This window comes from Tetrao urogallus (assembly GCF_951394365.1).
Source record: "Tetrao urogallus genome assembly, chromosome: 14".
In the NCBI taxonomy this organism is placed as follows: domain Eukaryota; kingdom Metazoa; phylum Chordata; class Aves; order Galliformes; family Phasianidae; genus Tetrao; species Tetrao urogallus.
In genome coordinates this window covers 15,869,924-15,885,697 of record NC_136827.1, presented here as the reverse complement: position 1 = coordinate 15,885,697, position 15,774 = coordinate 15,869,924, and the positions used below count along the sequence as shown (strand labels likewise).

General features: G+C 42.6%; 1 protein-coding gene across 1 annotated transcript in view; it reads right to left on the bottom strand.

The window, feature by feature from the left end:
* Nucleotides 1–15,774, bottom strand: part of FSTL4 (follistatin like 4) — a gene marked incomplete at both ends in the record, with an annotated part of 181,178 nt that overhangs the window by 22,454 nt on the left and 142,950 nt on the right. Inside the window, 2 exon segments of the mRNA XM_079542601.1 lie at nt 1,057–1,177; nt 11,606–11,772. Of these exon segments, the coding sequence (XP_079398727.1) occupies nt 1,057–1,177; nt 11,606–11,772 (288 nt within the window).

Below are 15,774 nucleotides of genomic sequence, written 5' to 3'. Positions count from 1 at the left end.
ACCTACAGAAGTAACTAAACAGTAATTTTCCTTGTAAAGGATCAACTGTAACAAAGCTGCTGATTTGATACATTCATAGCAGAACGCAGAGAAATCTGAAGTAAAGACGGGATAGGATTTATGAGGTTTCAAGTTGGACCGTGATTTTGTTGGTCCCTTGTGTTCTCATTCTCACCCCAACAAAGAGTGGGGCAGTGACATCTGTATCCCATTCCTGTGCAAACTGGACACAAAATGGGAACATGAATCACACCCAGAAGGCTGGATTATTTTGGGATTATATCACATGGGTACAGCACAGAGGGACCTGCAGGCAGGGACTGAAATGTGTCCCTTGCTCTGTGCAAGGGTAGGATGGGCATGAAACAAACGCCCCATGAAACATCCGTCTGAGTCACTGTAATCTTAAACTCAGCCCAACTGAGTCTAACCCAGAGGAAAGATGGCAAACATCTGAATGAAAGTCCCACCAGGCTCAAACATGGCTGAATAAGATGCTGGAATATGGCCCACGTGGTTTTCTCACTCGGAAAACCATTTGCCCTCATTTTGCAGCCCAGCAAAATGCCTTCAGCTGATGTGAACAGCCCTCTGCTCAACCAAGCTGGCTACAGCCAGGTAACGACTTGTATATTGCTGTGAGGTGGATCACTAGTTTTGGAAACACAGTGCTGTATTTATTTAAATATCCTGGCCTATTTCATGCAACAGAAATTACTTTCTGGAAAATGAAAGTATTGAAGCAACAAAAGCAGTCATTAGTCCTAGAGAAGCTCCAAAACACTGCTCTAAAACTCTCTGGAAATGCTACACAAATGGTAAAACAAGCTGTCAGTGCCAGCTACAGCCCATCTAATGGCACACACATCTCCCCGTGCTCCCCTTCTTTCGATTGCCCGTGTGATAGCACAAGTGAGCCAACTGCTGGTGCCTCTGCTCTGCTACACAAAACCAATTTGTTGCGTGGCTCTTCATGTCTTTGTGTGAAGGAGATTAACCCACAGCTTTGCTTACAGGAACATTTTCAGTGGGTTGTCACACATGCCATTTACTAACCATTCACCTGAAGGATGTGGGTCTGATACAGCTCTTCATAGCCGTAGGCATGACAGGTGTAATTGCCCATGTGAATAGTTGTTACCTTGGTGATGTAGAGGGAATCGTCTTCTCCAAAATCCTGTAGCAACAAAAGACAGGAAAGGCACCTTATTATTTAGTAAAAGCGCGTTACGCACCGCGGGAAGGGAGGTGACCTGCTCAGCGGTTTGGAGAGCAGCACAGCTTGGGAACACAGCCTGAATTCCGAACAGCAAATTTCAGAGTTCATAAATCAATGTGAAGAAGAAAATGAGCAGCAATTTCAGAGTAAGGCAAAGTAACTCATCTGAGAATATGAACTTTTGTGCCGGTTGTTAACAAGGTGCTTTTTGCGCATAAAAATAAAAAAAAAAAAGATAGCAATCTCCAGCTGTTTAATTTATAGAGAAATTTAACATCCAGCCGTTAACCTCAGGTGCACAGCACACAACTCCAGGGTGGGTTGAGGCTTCCTTTAGCTGTGCTGGTCCTCAGGAAACACACGGTAACCTTGAGACTTGATGAGGAAGAGCTGAGGCTGTTTGTCAGCTCTCAGACCACATCCCAGGCAGAAGACAGGGAAAAAAAAACAAAGGCTTTCTGTCAGAGAAACTTCCTTGGAGTCAACCTGCCTTCATCCATAACTGGCTGACAAATATCCTTCTTTTTATCCCTTCCCTTTCCCACATCTGCTGTCACGCTGCAATGTTTGGTTGTCAGCAGGGTGCAGGTCTGCTATTAGGGATGTTTGGGCACTGAATATTTTGCATAACTGCTCTGTTTAGGAATATATGTCAAATTATAGTTAACAGAATGGTAGCATTGATGGGTACACAAAGCAGCTTCTTTTGTTACTCTATTTACAGCCCCCAAAGTGTTCATACCTTCACGGAAACCCAGGAGGATATACTTTAAGAACAGTTAATGAGCTTAAAGAATGATTTCCCCTTAATTAACTCCATGCATGAAGCATGCTAAATTCAACTCCTCGCACAATTTCATCACAAAAGCAAGGTAAAAAGCAATTAATAATCAGGGTGGCATGAAACCAGCGCAACAGGGTGAGTGTTGGAGAGCTGGAATGGCAAAGTCACACTCCCTGTGCAATCCTTCTGCTGTTCTTCCTCCCCACAGCCCAGCCCTGGGGCAGCAAAGGGAAGCGTGGGGTCTTCCCTGATTTTTAGACATGCTACAAGGCAGAGCTTGCAGGTGGGACAACATCTTGTTTCTCTTCTGATCCAAAGGGGGACAGAAACAAGGGCACTGTCCCTGCTCTCCACTGCCCATGGCGTGCTGCTGCTCTGAGATGCACAGATCTGAGCAAGAACAAAGCCAAAGATGCCCCTGAAATTCATTATCTACAACCAAAAGCATCTCAGACACAAGTGGTGCTTTGGGTGTCAGGCAGATTGGGCATCCAGAATGAGGTTAAGCTCCCCAGTACATCACAGATAATATGCACTGAAAATTTCCCATTTCCAGCATTTGCCTGCTTTCTGGCCAGCTAGATCTTTCCTGCTGAAAAACAAAGGCACAGGAATAACCGCAAATGGAAGAGCTATCACCCCTGCTCAAATGATATTTGCACGAGAGAGAGACGACGCTTGCAGCAGAGGGGACTCAATAACAGTTTTTCAAGTTAAGCCCAAAGCAACTCAGATTGAGTTCAGGTCAATAAAAGCAGGACGACCATTTTTATGGAATGATTTATACGGAGTGGTAGAAATACAGGAGAATGCAATCTTAAAGGAAGCAATGTGCTTAGAACTGAAAAGATATCGCAGCAAAATATTGTGAATGCTTGGTCTGTGCTCTGTAATTGGCTTTTTATGGACAGCCTGTTTTATTTTCAACCCATACAAATGTATTAACGTAATACATTTAATACAATAACTCTTACAGAAAACAAACTGATGCCAGATTACAGGATTATTCTCTTCCTCTCCAAATGCATTTTTCTTGTAAAGAGAAGCTTTTGTTGGTAAAAGCATGGTTTATAGCATTTAAAAAACTATTTTCTGTCTTCCAGCACTTAAAAAAGGTCATCAAATGCAATTCTGATGATGCTGTACCCTTCCTGTCAGGCTCAGAAGGGAAATAATCTGCTCTACATTAGAGCTCACATGAGACCACAACATTATTGAGAACCCCAGGGTTAGGGATGGGAAGGAAAATGTAATCACCAGATTTAGGTTCAATACTGAATCTTCTGTTGCTACAAAAAGAAAGTTGAATTCTGTAACAAATCAGTGATTCTTCCCGTGTGCTTATTTATTGCAGCTTGCAGTTTCTCCCTGTGTTTCCCTGTGGATGTAATTAGTGCATGAAGATTTCACGGTTACATTTGATATATATATATACATGCATTCTTATGCACAAACACTTGCTGTTTATTCTCCGTTATATAAAGGTGCAATTTTTTTCCCAATAAAACTTCTCAAAAACCATTTACCATAAAATCTCTTTAGAGTCAAGTTCTGAGCTTGTTCCTCCATCCATCCATCCATCCATCCATCCATCCATCCATCCATCCACATTTACATAAAGTTTCTTGGGGAGAACTGGAGGGAAGAGGTTGAAATAGGCAAAGGGAACGAGAAGAATTCATGCTTGAAAAAGGCAGAGGAAACATTTCTGTGTGCTTTGACTTTTTCAGATGGCTTTGGCTTGCAAAGCCAAGTTCCCAAGTCACCACAAGCCTGAAAGCACTCAGAAGCCATAAGCATCTATAAAAATGATGTAACACAATTCTTCCCCCCTAAAGCTATCACACCTTTCAAGCAGAGCATCTCATGGCTGCCCAAAGTCACGCTGCTGTGCAACCCTGGGAGCTGGGTCTGCCCTACAATTCCCCCCGCAATGCAGAAAGGCAAACTGCAGAGACATGTTTATGTACAGACCCATGACAAAGGATAAGCAAGCAGGAGAAAGGGAAGAAAGTCACTTCTGGGGCATAGTTATCCTCCGTTACTGCTGAAGCTGAGTTTTCTTGTGAAGGGGAAGAAATAGAAGCGATGTAAATGTACGAGCAAGAGGCAGAAGCCCTTCTAACAGCTACAGAGCAACAGCAAAGCTTGCAAGGAAAGCAGTCAGGTAAGGACAAGGTGTTCTCACCTCCATTTTATCAATTTCATTATAAAATAATATTATACGTTCTGGGTTAAAAACTAAAAGAAAAAAAAATCAGCAAGCAGTGCTTATAATTTCTCATAATTGATAAGGTCATCTAGTGACAGCTGACAAATGGACTCCCCCAGCAGTTCATCTCGTGTTCTTTCTCTCTTTTTGGCATCAAAGTTCTCTGCCCTTCACGAGCTTCTTTTACACCTTGCAGCTACCCTTCAAACAAAGGGCTGATTAAGTGATCTCGGGATACATTTGAACTTCTCAAGATTAAAAGAAAACCACCACCCTGCATTTAAATTGATAACTGCTCAGTAACCTGAAACACACAGCCCAAGTTGCCACTGCACACACTCCATTTCAAAAAATAACAAAGCAGATCCAAAAAAAAAAAAGGATATGCACTTTTTTGTACTGAATTTCCCTTCCATCACCACTGATTACTCAAGGCATCAATTCCTCCAAACAGAAGATTTTTCATATTTATTTACCCATTCCTCCTTTCTAATGCATTCCCTGGTCATGCAATCTGCTGCTCGGAGACACGGCGCTTAGAAATGTGTGAAACATCACCTATTGCTTGTAAATCCAGCTCCTGCTCTGACACAGGTGCGATGCGTTATGGAGCTGGAATGCCACAAATCTCCAGCTCTGACACGCAGGGATGGGAGTGGGCACAGTGCTGGGGCAGCCTGACACTGCGATGGAATCCACGTGCTTTCCTTGTCAGAAAGCTTTCCAACAGGACTTGGGGTTGTTCTGACACAGAGGGGGAACATATGGGAAACGTCTTGAAATTCTGGCAAAAAGGAACCGTTTTCCAGGAGGTCTTATTTTAAAGAGCAATTGGCATTTGGCAGATTAGGGGTTTTTTTTTTTTGGTTTTCTGTTTTTTTTTTTTTAATCATAGAATGGCCTGGGTTGCAAAGGACCACAACACTCATCTCGTTCCGACCCCTGCTATGTGCAGGGTCACCAACCACCAGATCGAGCTGCCCAGAGCCACATCCAGCCTGGCCTTGGAATAGAAGGCCAGAATAACTTCCATTTACTGGAGGAAAACAAACCCAAACTAGTCTTAAATGGTTGGAAGGAACAAACCTAGATGAGCTCAAGGAAACCTTCTCACAGCTCTGGTACCTCCTTCAGACAAAGCCAGTCCTGGCGCTGAGGCTTGCTGGTGCCACTGGGTTTCCACTAGAGGGAAATCAACGCCGTCACACTTTCATAACAACCAACACAGAGATGAAAATTCAACTGTTTGCTTTAAAAAGCCTGCCTGATCCTCAGAGTCCTGGAAATCTCTCTCTGATAATGTTTACGGGATTTTAAAACAAAATGTACCCAAGCATTTAATGAGATTATTATTATGCAAAATCTCCAACAATGGCTATCACTTGGAAAGTGATTTCTCCACACTAATCAAACGTCTCTGATCTTTTTTTACAATAGACTCATGAGTGATTCATATAAAAATAATAAAAACTAAATTAGTCATGGCCTCTTAAATCACTTTCTTTGGTGCTCTTAATAATTCATTCCCAGAGACAAGCTGAGAACTTATGCTTCATTAATATTATTTGTTCTTGGTTTTACACACGGCATCTCACACTTTAGTGCTCTACATGGAGAAAAATTCAGCCTTAAGCAAATGCCAGAAAACTGTTGCAAACACAACCCAGTGGGATATTAATTTATCTCTGTTCCTGTTTTGCTGCTTAAAGAATTTAGCACAACAGAAGACTTTGCTGGTGAGCCAGAAAAAGTTTTTTTCTTGACTTATTTGGATACAGCCTTTTAAAATAACCGTACAATTATAGCACAGATAAAAAATGGATGACTTTATATCCTCAGAAACCCAGAGAGATGATACGAAGAAGAAAATCCACGGTGGGTCTTCCTGCTGGTGGAAGGAGGGATGATTCAGTGAAGCGCGTCTATTAATCGGATCTACCACCCATTGCAGAGAAAAGCAACGATTCTGATCAAACAACAACTGACTTTGGGAGAAAACAGGATGCATCAACTCCAGCTTTCTACCGAGGGCACAGAGGCAGAGACTTTGGTTGGTAACCCAACTCTTGGTTGCATCAGCCTGAGCAAGTGTTGGACAGCACATCTGATTCCAAAGAGCCCTAATCCATCTCACCATCACAGCCCTTCTGATGCTTTCTGCAAGCATGCCAGCCCAGTTAACTCAGCACTTCACAGTAGATGAAGTTAATTGGCTCGCTCCTTTCTTCCTGCTCATTTTTAGAAGTTTCACACTGTATTTATAGCTCTCCTGTTATAAAACCCAGACAGAGCGTATGCAATTCATCTCTAGGAGTCACATCTCACATCTCATGTGTCTCAAAAACTTCACGAGGTCTGTGCCCATCTGGAAGAAGTACAAACCAAACCACCCAGGCTGCTGGGACAAAGCCTTCCTCCACAAAAATGACAAGTTCAGGGAGGTGAACCCTTATCATCTACAGACAGTTAGGACCAGGTGAACAACTGCAGTGTCCCCATGGAAGTATTCCTGCATCTGCAGTAATCACCTGCAAGCTTTGGGCCGTGACACAAAATTAAGCTCTCCCACTGAAGGCACCAACTGCACCCAACTTCAGTGGACTTTACTAGAGAAAAGTGAGAAATGACATATTCAGAAAATACTGTAAGCGTTAATTTTCCACTTGACCTCTATTTTAGAGCCTCCAACACCTGAGACACTACAAGCACTGAGTAATTTCTTAAATTTTGATTTGAAAAAGAAAGAAATTTGGCTTTAAATATGCAAGTTCCTGTAATGTACCCACATCACTGTATTACTGCAGCATTCAGGTGTGATCATTTTAAGGGCTTCATTCCTATTAGCAGGGTATTAAGTGGGGTTATTCACACCTGATCTTTTTATTATTTAACAATGGAATTACATTAGCACCATCAACAGGGACGTATCTACTTCATGCAGTCTGTTCTAACGAGCAATTTGGTCCAGCTGACTTCTACTTTTAAGGTTGGCCATTTGCTTTGGTCTCCAAGCATTACACAACTGAACCTGCATGAAGCTGGCACCGGTCTCTTCCAGAGATGAGCACTCAAGACATCAAGAATTTGGCACGTGGATCTCATGTTGGATGGACACCCTCTCCCTGTACTTTCTGCAAGATCAGCTAATCGATACACACAAGTGACAACAGCAAACGAATGACAGGCCACACGTTGTTAGCTCCCAGGAGCAATGCTTTTTAGGGCCATTATTGATTTTTCATCAGACTAGGAGAAAGCCTTCATTCCCCAAGTGCTTCCCCTGAGGGGAGCTGGCTCTGGAGTCTTGCATTTGTTCCCAGATGAGGAGTTCTTTTGCAGAGGAAGGACGCGCTCCCCTACTCGGCATCTGCAGAAATGTAGCAACCCAACGTTTCAAACACAAGCAACAAAGAGTGCATTTCTGAACTAATGATCTAATGTAGATCTGGGTTAAACTGTACAGATGAACATGAAAAGAATAATGAGAACTGCTCATGAATTAGTTCAAGCTATTTGCATCATATTGGTAACTCACCAAGTTCTTATCTACCTGTGCTCTGTTACACTTGTTTTCTTATGATAATATGCTCTTCTCTGTTGTTTGTGTACGTTTTCATCGTGCTGCTATAGATAAGCTTTTGTTTACAAGTTTTGCTCATAGATTGATGTATTTTTCTCCAGATCATGTTAAATCACATGAAACAATACCCTATAAATACATTTAATTCCACGAGGAGTTTTTTTTTATGTTTTCAAATTGAGGAATGCTTTCATAATCACAGATTTAGGACAGCATATTGCTTTTTCCTGGGAGGCAGAAGGATATTATTTTGAAAGATAACACATTTTAACCAGTTTGCTATTTGTAGTCAAACATCAATTTGCAGCTATCACAACCTCACCCATTTCAGCTACACTGTAGTTATTTTCTTCACCAGAAAAGTTGATGTGACTTTTTTTAGTACAGCTGCAAAAGCATTTATAATGGATAAATAACCTGGATGGGAAATGTATGAATAAATAATATTTTCATGCAAAAAGCAATCTTAAGTGTTTGCAAGAAAAATCATTTAATTACATGTACCGTTAAGATGGCTCTTTTGTACCAGCTATGTGGCAACTCATTAACAGAGCTCTTCACCAACAAGACAAATTAATGTTGCTTATGAAAGCTTCTGATTAAGAGAGAAATGGAAAGTTATTAATACTTTGTTGCCACTCGAGATATCTCATAAAAATGATTTAAGTAAAGCACATAAACATCCAGGCATTACAGTAATCTTCAGCCTCTCAGTTCTGCATGAATTTCGGATTACTTCGGTTTTTGTTGAACTTGTCACTTCTAGTATTAATTTGGAACACAGTCAACCTTCTCATATCACATCTATCAACCATCTTAGGGGAATAAAGCCACAAAGGACTTTGCAGTGGTTCCTTCCCTCTGCTGTGCTCACATCGTCTTTGAAGAGCTCTGCTTCTTCTGACTTGGACCAATATTTTCATCTGATTTCCTCAATTAGCACTTAGAAGAGAAAGAGTTTAATTGAAACATAATACAAGGATTTTTCCAAGTGCATGAATATCCTGTAGGTTTCTGTGTGATTACCACTGTGCCAGGAGCAGGGAGGATTTCCTTCAACTTAAAAAGGTACAATTAATCTCCTGTTGCACTTCCAATTAGTCAAATTGCTAACCTTATTGTGAAAAGCAGAAATGCAATTGAGTTTCTGCTCGAGGCACTCTAAAAGAAAACTGAAGTAATTTCATTAACTGACTTCAAGTGTATTAAGAAGCACGCTGCCCTCACTTCCCCGCTGTCGATGCCCTTAAAGAGATGATTGCTTTACGTCCTTCTCTGCGCCCACGAGGGGCTGCCCCAAGCTGCAACCTCAAAGCAAACACTGCAGCTCTGCTCCTGGTGCCTACAGGCAAGAATTAACCCCAAGCACAGGCACGCTCACGCTTCCAAAGAGCCATCTCCACCTGAGCTCCCAACAAGGGCACCCAGCCATGCAAGGGCCCACCTGGGCAGCCACAGACACATTGCCCAGAGGGGGAAATAAAAGGGTCACAGCCCCCCACATTGCCTCACCTCAAGTCACCAGAACGCAGATGGCAACGGTGTATATGGAACATGAAGAGCTTCACAGCTTAATTAAAGATGGAAAAGATGCTCAAGTGTTTATTAGATTAAAAAAAATGCTGATGCGCAATAGCACCAGGTGTTCTATGACAAGGTGAGAGGGATCATAAACTGACACTCAAAACATCAAAAGCGAGCATAAATCCCGTTTTACTTCCTTGTAAGAGCCTGAGTGCTCCGTTTTATATGGTTTCTCAGTGATATCAGTTCAAACAGATAAAAAACTATGTATTTTTTCCTGCTATTGCATGGGACTGTCCAAGGAGTGTGTAATCATGCAGGATCCAGTTTATGTTCAAAGACCTAAGTCTTCCTAACATTTAGCAACAAATGCTCAAGTGAATTACTCATAAGTAAACCAGGAGTCCACTTGGACCAGCACTAAATTACGAAGGAATTGGCATTTGAGCTTGAAAATTTACTGCTCCAATCCTAATTAAAACAGTTGGGTTACAAAGCCTCAGAGCCACATGCTGTCCTCCAGGGATGCCTCTGCGCTCCACTTCCCAGGTTGTTGTTCTGTGCTCCATTCACACACCAGCTTCAAGTATTCTTTTAAAAATAAAAATAAATCAATGCGATCACAACCAAAGTTTCATAAAGACAATACAAATGCCTGGAATTTTCATTAGTTTGGGCCAAAAGATTCTATTACTACTCTTGAGGCTCCAGAGGATGAGGAAATAGGATTTCAGAACAGCTGACTCTCACCTTTAACTCAGTTGGGCTCAGCAGCAAACATGAGCCTCAAAATAGGACCTCTCAGATCAACCCTGCAAACATCGCTGCCCATAGAAAGGCTCCTTTCTACATTCTGGTCACACAAAGCCATTGAGTTTGCTTGCTGTGGATTAAACTAAGCATGCTGGCAGCAAGTGTAATCTTTACTCAGCTTAATCTGCATCGAGGAATAGATCTGTTCTGAAGAATGTTTAGACAGGACCATAAGCTGTCAGGTCGGCCACTTTCCCACTGCAGGAGGGAACGGCGGATTTTGCGTACTGCATCTTGGTGGTGTTCCATGCATTTTTAGTGCAGTGACCCAACGGCCATTATCCCAACCACAGCACTGATGGATGGCTGGAAGAAATCCCATCAGCTCTGCAAGCCTTGGGCTGGCTGTGCAATCCTAAGCATCTTCAGCACTGCTCCTTATAAACCTTGCCAACACTGCAGTGGGACGTTTGCTGGTTTCACACTGCATGCCACGCTCCAAAAGGCAACAAGAAATGCATTTGGAAGAGGTAATTTTTGCTTTCATTAAAAGAAAAATTTTAGATAGCTGTAATTACTGAATTTGTGTGTACAGTAATCACTTACATACAGCGTGCACTAGGCTCCTACTAAGGCAGAGGCAACAAATAATGTGTTATGTTGCAGTAAAGAGTAAAACAAAGACTTCTCGCATTTCAGCAATCCCAGATACACAACAATTTAGGGAGCTGTGGCTGTAACAACTCTGAACTGAGTGATTATCAAATTAACAAGAGCTGAACAAAAATATAAATCAACTCTTTCTGTAGCGCAATTAAAATAAAAACTGATTTACCGTGTACTGTAATGCAAAGAGAAATTAAATACGGACCGTATTTTTTCTACATGACTTTCCAGTTTCTCCATAATTAAATGTTATTAAATAAATGAGGAAGTTTACGCCATTACTCAGGTATTGTTTTTACTATCAACTGTGACTCACACATCAGACCAGCGCTGCGAATTAAAAGAGATCCATCTCCCTTCCTGCCAAGGTATCACCACACCCCGCTGAATTACCCCATATTTTAAAGTGCTCGTCAGAAATCCTGAGCAGTGAGAGATGGGAGCAGGCTGAAAGGCGAAGGAAAGGGGAGAAACAGATTTATTTGATTTAGATAGAGGAGAGATTTCACTGCCAGCCGTAAATGTGTTGTTTCATGCTCTCAATGAACCCGCGGCTTTGTACTGGGAATGAGAAAGCCGAGAGGTTAATGGTGTGGAGAGCTCCTTCTCCTGCTTTCCAGGGCTGCTCTGGTTGCACTGAACAAGGAACAGGGGATGAAGTATCAATGCTAAGCAACTCGCAGTAACCTGAGCATCCCAAGAACCCACGCTCTCAGCTGTTACGATTAAGACATTCCTATAGAAGCAAAACATCACACCAGCTTTGTTTTTCCATGACAATAACGAGACAAAACTTGTTCCTTTCAAACTATCTGCCGTGAAATGAAGCCGCATTCAATACACGAGAAGGAGCAACTCAGGACTTACATTGATGTCTTCCAGGTCAAGGAAGTTGAGGATGATGCCGTTGCGCTTCCAGATGATGGGCGGCCGCAGCGCCCCGCGGATGCCACACGTCAGGATGGTGCTGAGGCCCACTGTGATGGTGGTGATGCTGACCCGCTGATCCTCAGGCAGTGTGAGCTGGACCACCTCTGCAAAGGAATAACACCAGATAGCACCACGGTTCCCTTTCTTCTCCATTCCAGGAATAACTTTGAAGGATTTTAGCAAGGCGTTGGGTGTAAAGAAAAAAAATTTCCAAGCAACAAAGCCAAGGTCCTCTCAGCTTTCCCACTGAGAGGATCAAGGAATGCTCACAGCCCACTGGCATTATAGTGCCTCAGCCGAGACAGAAACTTGGCCTAGGAAATGAGCCCCTCCCACCTCCCAAAGCCCCTCTGTCCTCATCCCACTGCGTGTGGTCCCAAACAGGGACCAAAGAGATGGATGCTGCCCTGCCCCAGGCTGTGTGCTTTAAGAAAACTAAGTGCAGCATTGCTGACACTACAAAACACCGCGTGGGCTTGTGATATTCCCTTCCTTGCACCAGCTGGCAGAGCTACCCTATTCATCAGGCTCATTCTCATGTATCTGCAGTGTGACCCACACAAGATCTGTGTATCACTCTCTGCACTGAGAAGATTTAAAAGCCTCATGCACTTTCTTCGCTGGCTTTCAGTGACTGCAAACACCGTCTTTGTCATTTCAAGTCACAGCTTAAGATGCGATATTGCCTTAAGAGTTAACAGCTTTTGTGGTAAAATCCTCTTCACCTGACCTCCACTACAGAAGCGTACTCAATAAAACCCAACACCTACTTCTTCAAGGAACATTCTCCATCTCTTCATACTCTCTGCATGAAAAACTGCTATTAAAAGTCTCAAGTAACAATTCTGGAAGATCTGTTCATTAAAATATTTGATCTCTTCCCCAACCTGGGCAGCTGACAGGACTGACTTTAGGGCTCCATCTGATGACTGTGAGCCCCTCGTGCAGAACCCACTTGTGAAGCCATGCTGAGCAGCTCTGCATCCCTCCTCCACCCAAGAGAGAAGTCAATGCAGTGTGCCACAAACCATATTCACTACTGGAGGCCCGAGGCTGATTTAGGGTTGTGAAGATCAATACGTTGCATGCCATGTCTGCCAGCCATGAGCTGTTCTCCCACTTAATATTCTCAGCACTGCTTAGAAACACCATGAGTTAAAATAAACAGCTGTCAATCTATCAATCAAAAATTAGGAAAGTCTGACCAACATCATTCTACTAGTCGGGGTGCAGTCACTCCCATACAGCGGACACAAGAGGAGTCTGGCCATCAAACTTTTATGCCCCTGAAATCTTAAAGCCCAGATGGAGTGACAGAGGAGGAGCAAAAAGAGGAGAACATCGCCCACCCACAGTCAGGTTAGCAGCAAAGCCAGGATTGAACACCTCATTACACACCACCTCATTAAGCCACATCTCATTAGGCATCACCCTTGGGTATGTGCTGGAGGAGGAGATCTCACACTGGGGTCAGTGTAGGATGCAGTGCCCTAGCCCTGTGCTTTCACCCACCCGCCCGAAGCATGTAAACCCCATAGAGGTGCTGGTAACAGTTACTTTCTGCATAAAAAAAGAGCTCCTTTTTTTATTAATAAAATATTTGGAGCACACTTGACAGGATAAAGAATCGATAGTTACAATAATTTGTAGCACGGAGTAGGGCTAATGAGGACCATCTCTTCTTGAGGAGAAATGAAATAAAGGGTCATTCGTTTATGAGAATTCTTTTTTCCTTCTTACAGCTGTTCTCCTCAACTCTATGTGCCATTTCTCACACTGCCCAGTTCCTGAGCTCCAGTGGTCCCTTAAGAAGGCACCTGGGAAGGCTGCCACACATCAAGGAACTGAATCAGGTCAGGATGGGACATTTCAGGCTACAGCATGTATGTAATATAGATAGATCACTTAAATAATCACGTACCTCCCTCAAATACTTCTATGGAATATATTTGAAGGCATCCTACCACGACCACACTGACTTTCAAGGGTCTTTCTATTAATAGAGGATTATGTGGTGTGGTTTTAGTCACAGCTTTCTTGGCATCGCTAGGAAAAAAAAAAAAAATGCACTTACACAACCAGGTGCCTTGGGATGGAAATAGAGATGCCCTGCAAGGAGATTAAGGTTGTGCTCCTTGGTTTGAAAACACAAATCTGCTTAGAAAAATCAGAATCTTGTACTTAAGTTGCAGACCTCAAACACTCTGATGCTGGTTGTACAAATTGTTCAAGTCACCATAATGATCTTGGGTGGAATCCTCTAGGTTAAGTATCGAGCTGCTCATTTTATTTTTAAAAATCTTTATGAGATAAAAGGATTTTTACCACACATGTAAAAACCAAACAGAAATGAATGGGGAATATTCAAAGCATGCTCACGTGCAGAACGCAGACTGGAATGGAATCTGACCCTAAAATGGGGCAATTTCAAGTTTATTGGGAAATTCTGCATGTAAGCATAGTAGCTCTGCATACGTTCCATGGATTCTGCAAGTATCACTCCTAGCTTATCCTATTTATCAAGCCATGTCAAACCTTGTATTCTTCACTGATATTTCATCTGAAGCAAATTCTCAGCCTACTGCAGGGAGATGAAAAAGTGGTTCTTGTAACCCATCTGACAACAGTAGGATCCCCAATGCTTGTGACTCAACTTTGGGTATTTCAAGACAGCTCGGCAGCAATCAGCTTCACGAAGGAACAGATGCAACCATGTCTGCCTACAATTTTGCCAAACTCCAAATTAAATCACAGTCACTAGGACTGGGCAGGAGGGCGGTTCAGGGAAATCCTGCTCCTCACAGCTCTTTTCTCTGCTGCTATCCCCATCCCAGAGGGGCTGTGATGCAGTGCAGACCGTTGGGCCAACCATGCTGCCGTGCCGCCATTGGAATTTCTCGCAAGACGTTTGAGATGGTGAAGGCTCACTAATTCCTTTTCTTGTTAAAAGTGTCAAGGCACTGCCAAACGTTTCCCTGCACCCCTCCTCCTCTCCAATTTTATTTCTTAAGGCTCTAAAGCAGGAGTTGTGCTGCACCTTTGCACGCTCTGCATACTAATGCACGCAGGTATTACTTGTTGTGCTGTTTTATCACGGAAATCTTTCCTCTGCTGTCATTTGCAGCCTGCCAAAGGCAATCATAATTTCACAATGAAGACATGTATAATTGAGGTCATTATAGGGAGCAACCTGGAATGAGCATCTATGGAGGAAAACTCATTGATTTAGCACGGCGTAGAGATAATTTACATAGTAAATGTCGTTTCCCTGCGTGCCTTTGCTCATGCTACACTACGCAGAAAAAGATTTCATGTTTTTTTTTTTTTAAAGTGCTTCATATCATTAATTAGATCTTTTCACTTAAACCTAAAGAAAATATATTTTTAATACACTGTTACCACCTTTAATCATTGTTACATTTGTTCATGGGTATCTCATCCTGCTAAAACAGGATGCGGAGCAAAGGACTTTATTGCTTAAATTATGCTGAAGGGACAAGGAAATAATTTTTTAATCTTATAACTGGCTCTTGCATAGTACACAATGTACCAAAATGTAACACTGCTGGAAGCAAGGGATGGGAGAACTCACTGCTATAGAAAGCCTCACGCACAGATCCTCACCTCCCAATTAACTCACACAGACCTTTAGCTTGGGAAATGGAGCATGGGTAACACAGCCCCAAACACATCGTGCTTCTTGACCAGTTGGTCAAGTTGGGACTGCTTTAATGGGACGCAAACTTTTGTCCTCACTCAGTTCCCCAAATCCTGCAGCTGTTGTCCAGGCTCTGCACTGGGTCGGTACACCTCTACATTGCCTTGAGGCCAAAACTGCAGCACAAAGGTCAAAGGTGATGTTAGCATTTGTTTCAACAGATAGAAGCCTTCTTTCTGGTTATAGTTGCAGGTGAGGACCTAACTGAATCAAGAAAGCCAAAGCAATTAGTGGGTAAGAGGATAAAATAAGATATTCCTTTTTTAATTCCTTTTTCTCCAATATTTTTGATGAAAAGTGTTTGGCTTGGTATAGAGAAGATCAATTTTAGAACCTCTTAAACCTGAGAGGATTGCAGCTAATGGATTTTAAAATGACTGTAGGTGAG